The sequence below is a fragment of the Triticum aestivum genome, chromosome 3A, assembly GCF_018294505.1.
Source record: "Triticum aestivum cultivar Chinese Spring chromosome 3A, IWGSC CS RefSeq v2.1, whole genome shotgun sequence".
Lineage (NCBI taxonomy): Eukaryota > Viridiplantae > Streptophyta > Magnoliopsida > Poales > Poaceae > Triticum > Triticum aestivum.
Window position 1 is genome coordinate 229,983,601 of NC_057800.1, and position 5,011 is coordinate 229,988,611.

The 5,011-nt window shown below is 45.9% G+C and overlaps 1 protein-coding gene across 1 annotated transcript; it reads right to left on the minus strand.

Annotated features, from left to right (window-relative positions):
* Positions 1–1,311: 1,311 nt before the first annotated feature.
* LOC780592 (cysteine proteinase inhibitor 12) lies at positions 1,312–4,192 on the minus strand (the record flags this gene model as incomplete). The annotated part of the gene is given in 4 exon segments (XM_044483996.1): positions 1,312–1,728; positions 1,817–1,962; positions 3,455–3,674; positions 3,814–4,192. Coding segments are annotated over 4 exon segments (732 nt in total). The 3' UTR covers positions 1,312–1,575.
* Between the last annotated feature and the right edge of the window lie 819 nt (positions 4,193–5,011).

The following is a 5,011-nucleotide window of genomic DNA, read 5'->3' on the forward strand; positions in this document are numbered from 1 at the left end:
ATCATGTCGAGTCCATGCATTCTCGAAGCGGAATGGTCTATCTCCCCGTTCATCCTCAATCTAATCTGACCTCCACAAAAATAATCATTGCACAACGATCTGATTCAGTACACTGTATGTGGCTAACAATTGTATTATCAAAGCCACTTGTAAACTTATCGTCTCCCAAAACTCTATCAAGCCGAACCTTGATATTTCCATTCCCTTGTTATCTATTGTCCCACTAGATGATCAGTTGCGTCATTGGCACAAAGACCAACCACAGCCACAAAGTAAAGCAACGTTGAGACCGGGGTCTACTCCAACTAGTATCTATGCGATGGTATGCCAAACAAACATTAGACTATGGCATGCCATAGGAGGGTCCACCGAACCGAGAGGAAACCAAGCGAAGCTGCATGCTGTCAAGACGACATCTGTGTGGGGTTGTGCGGGCCTGGACAACATGTTGCATGCCTGGGCGCGGCACGGTGCTTTCATCAGGCTTTGCCTGCCCGTACCCACATCAAGCAACACTCAGGTTTGTTATCTATCTGATCCGCTTACTATGGGCAGCGGAAAAAATATGTTTGGCTAACTTTAATGTCCCTTTGTGGATCATTGGGCATCATATGACCACGGCAGTGTGGGCTCGATCTATCTGAAACGATGTATCCCTGGTCAGCTATGGTATCCACGAAAGGGAAGTACGTAGGACATACACATATACCTGCACTCGTTGTTCGTGCCGAAGCTCTCTTTCGCTCTTTCACATGGTTATGGCTCAGTCACAAGGATTTTTGGTTTGGCCAGAGACCTAATCACCCTTGCTAGTTGGACATGCCTTGGTCAACTGTGCCTGGTTTGAACTACATGTCATTAGCGCGATCATCGGTACACGTCACAAGATTCACCCACCGCCGCCCATTGTGGCCACCGGAGGCAGGGGGGAGGCAGTGTGGGGTGCGCTAAGGAAGTTAAAGGAACAAGAAATAACACAAGTCCGGATCCCGGAGCTCATTGGGGTCTTTGTAGATGAACAGCAACACTCATGGCCTGTTTTTTTGGGACGTTTAGATCACTAGAGTAGTGATCTAAACGCTCTTATATTTCTTTAGAAAGTGTTTCAAAAAAAAAATCTTTAGAGAGGGAGTGACGAACCTTCTCAAACAAAAATACCACATCCAGACAAGCCCGGGGCTGTTTTGTTGAATCGATCGTGATTCAAACAGAATGGACACGTTTCATATGATGATTCAACCATTAACAAGAAAGCAAATAACTATGAACATACTGCACCATTCATCTTAGCTAGCACACTACACTATCGAGTAACTGAAATTGACAGTGTATTTTGCAGAGTAATCGAAATTGACAGTGTATATCGCATCCAACGGTACCCTCTTGAGTTACAAGATTGGTTGCACATTCCACCATTAACAGCAACCAAATAAGGTTCAGCTAGTAAGAAACATAGTTCCATCGTGATTCATTCAACAACCAAGCCGGTGCAGAAAGCATAATATCCAGGTAGAGACAGGTTTACTGTTTATTTCTTAGTACAAACTACATTACTGTGAGCTCAACAAGTCAGATTCACTGGCTGCTAGATTCGTCATGCTCTGGCTGCATCTGGTTCAGCACAAAAGCTCCCTCGAGGTTCTTATGCACCTCGGCTTTCATTTTCTCCTCCTTGGTCCCTCTCTTCAGTTTCATGAGGATATCAAACTTGGCGAAGTCTTCAACCACCTGGTCATGGTAGCAGCAAGTAAAGCTGGATGAATATTACTACTCGTGAAGGAGAGTTGAAGTAGAAGAACAATTACATAAAACAAACCTCAGCCTTTGCGCGAACGATTTCAACAAGTTCATATGGGAGAAGGGAATTCGACCTCTGCTGGATTGATTTCACAGCATGGCTTGCAGCATCTTTGACTACAGGATCATGCACAGGCACATCACGCCATCCAGGCTCATGTCCCCCTGAAATTGGTTTGAGTTCAATACAAGTACTTGATAAGACCATATTACGGGAAGCTAAACTATATAAGACCTAACATGTAACACAAGTTCATGTCTACTATTACCATCCATATCATATGCAACATCTGATATTCAATGACTTCCTAATTTAACCACTTGGCATCAGGTTTTATCTTGTTCCCTGTTACAAGACCCGAGCAGAAAAAGTGAACATGCCAAAGAAGAAAATAGGCTGGTATGACGTTCGATGCCACTTCAGAAAGAATATGTGAAGTTCTTACAGAAAGAAGCGTCATACAGTTAGAACATGGCTTTTCTCAATAACACTTCTTTACCCCAACCCCCTCTGCTCACCAATACTTTTCTGATTGTTCCTGAACTATATAGGGACACGGGAAATAGGGAGACTGTAACAAACTACTTGAATAATTTGGACAGATGCCAAGATAGTGTGCAACATCCAGTTATCCACTTTTATACTTCTTCTAAAATCAGTTCGTGTATCAGGTTACATGAACAGAACGCCTTTACTGTCTGAAATTAGGAACATTGTTTCAATGCTGGGGTGAACTACAAACTGGTATGAACACCTGCCAAGTCGTGGCAAATATTTACACTTACGTGAGCTAATACTTGAATTTCATTTGGCAATCAAGACGTCCTGATGTGAACATAACACTACGTAACCTGATCATGATAGTCAAACTACTACATACTCACTTCATGAAGTTTTTTTGGCAACATACGATTTTCTACCATATGAAAGTAACTATGAAAATAACAACTTGTGTGCCTGCATTTGAACCAAATGTCCTGATCATCAGAATTATGTTCATTTTGATGAACTCAACAAGTCGACAACACTTCGTAGACCACACATCAGCTGTCAAATTTCGACGAACAATTATAGCCGTCTAACTAACTCCCAATCCAGAAATTAGCGATAAAGCAAGTGTTCATGTTACCTATGGTTTGGGCTTTACCATGATAGATGGTCATCATCATTGGTACGTAAACTATTTTCACGAACTCACCTAATATGATGGCCTTCTCTTTAATGCATAATTGACATGAGCTGGAGCAGTCTAGTGATTTTGTTCTATTGTTTGATTATTAGTTGAAGCTCCAAGGATACTACTATCATAAAGCAAGACTTAACATGTGGAGGAGACTGGTTTGTTGGATAAGCCTAGAAATCCCAAATACTAGAGCAGCAGGTTATCATATTATTGTGCTAAAAATTGATTCCAAGCTATCATCCCCCAACCCCGTTTGGGTGATCTGGAACACTGATTTTAAATGAAACCACCTGAACGAACACACATGTTGTTCGGAAGGAGCATATCGGATACTAGGCAATGGGCATTTCTACAAACACCTACGACTCACCGCATCAAGTACTCTTAATAAATCACACACATATATATATAGGAAAACACAAGCAGCAGCAAGCAACGGACAGATCGCACCGATGAAACCAGCGGGAGCGTACCTCTCTTGGCGCCGAGGTCGGAGATGGTGAAGGAGGTGGCGTCCCCGGTGTGGCGGAACTCCTGCAGCTCCTTGAAGTCGAGCCACGGCTTGACCCAGACCTTGGCCTCGTACAGCTTCTTCCGGCCGGCCTCGAGCGCCTCGAGCGTGAGGTGATGCACCGTGCCGGCCACCGTCTGCTCCTTGGCCTCCACGACCCGCACGAACTCCAGCAGCGCGTTCTGCAGCGCCACCACACACACACACACAACTCACATATCAGTACCCAAATCGACCGCGGCAGTTCATCACAGCAGCAAAAATAGCAGACCATCCGAGGAGGGGAGAAAAAGGAGAGGATGAGTAGTCAAATCGCGTCACCTCGCGCTTGTTGTGCTCGTCGACGGCGAAGCGGGCGAGGCCGTCGGTCTCGAGGCTGTTGGCCGCGGCGGGGTTCTCGCTCTTGCCGCCGAGGACGTGGCTGGCCATGGCTCCGATGGCGAGGGAGGCGGAGCCGACGAGGAAGAGGAGGGCTAGAGCGGCGAGGAGGGCAACGGGAGCGGAGGAGGCGGGCCGCGTCGCAGCAACGCGCATGCTCTGCCGGAGGAGTCCTTTGCGGTTTCGCTTTGCTTCGTGATGACTGCGTGTGCGTGGGTGGGGTTTGGATTCTGCACCGAGGAAGGGATAAGGAACCGAAGTAAGCAACGCAAGGGGCGTGGAGTCGGGGTCTCGTCCCTCCCTCCCGTCGGCGCGGGTCAGGCCGGTTGCGGTAGTGGGATGTGTTGCGACGCGTGGAGGCTAGGCGCGGGATCCACGGATGGACGGTGCCAGCACGTTGCTTAGGATGTAAGCGATGAAAGGAATTAAAATTGCTTTTGCTGGTAGGCCGGAGTAGCCGGGACAGCTTCTTCTCGTTTTGGCAAATTTTCTTGCAAATCGCTACAAATTTAACGTCAGTTTTTCTAAAAAATAGTAATTAACGTCAGATATTTAGGTATGATATAAATTTGATGAGATTTTAAGCATCGCAAATCTGATGCCTAAGAATGGGAAATTGCGAGCATGGCAATTTTCACCAGCAAACATGTTAAATCATTGTCAGGTTTGAAAATATGACATTAGATTTATCATGCTTAAAAATATGATGTCAGACCGATATGTCATTATGATCCGAAAGTACGTGAGAGAAACTAAAAGACTCCTTTTACATAAACAACCCAGAAAAACATTAAAAATACATTGAAGCTTATAAGAGACATGTGTGTGAAGCGATAACACGAGTCAGTACTAACAACTGGCTTTGCAACATCCCTAAAAAGAACTTGCGTTGCAACAAGGGACGTGAATGTCACACATGTATACGCACATGCTTGTGTCAGTGATCAAGAGGAGCGCCAAGGTGGAGTTCAAACTAAAGGCCGGCCCAAGAGGCAGCCTCGCCTACCCGCTCGGCTAGCTGGGCCTGAGTGGGCCTGACCAAGCGGTACTTATACCTCTAACTAGGATAGACTGAGCTGGCGATTGGTATAACGGCTAGTGGTGGCGTGTGTGGTGTGAGCTCCTGCGCAAGCCAGATCCG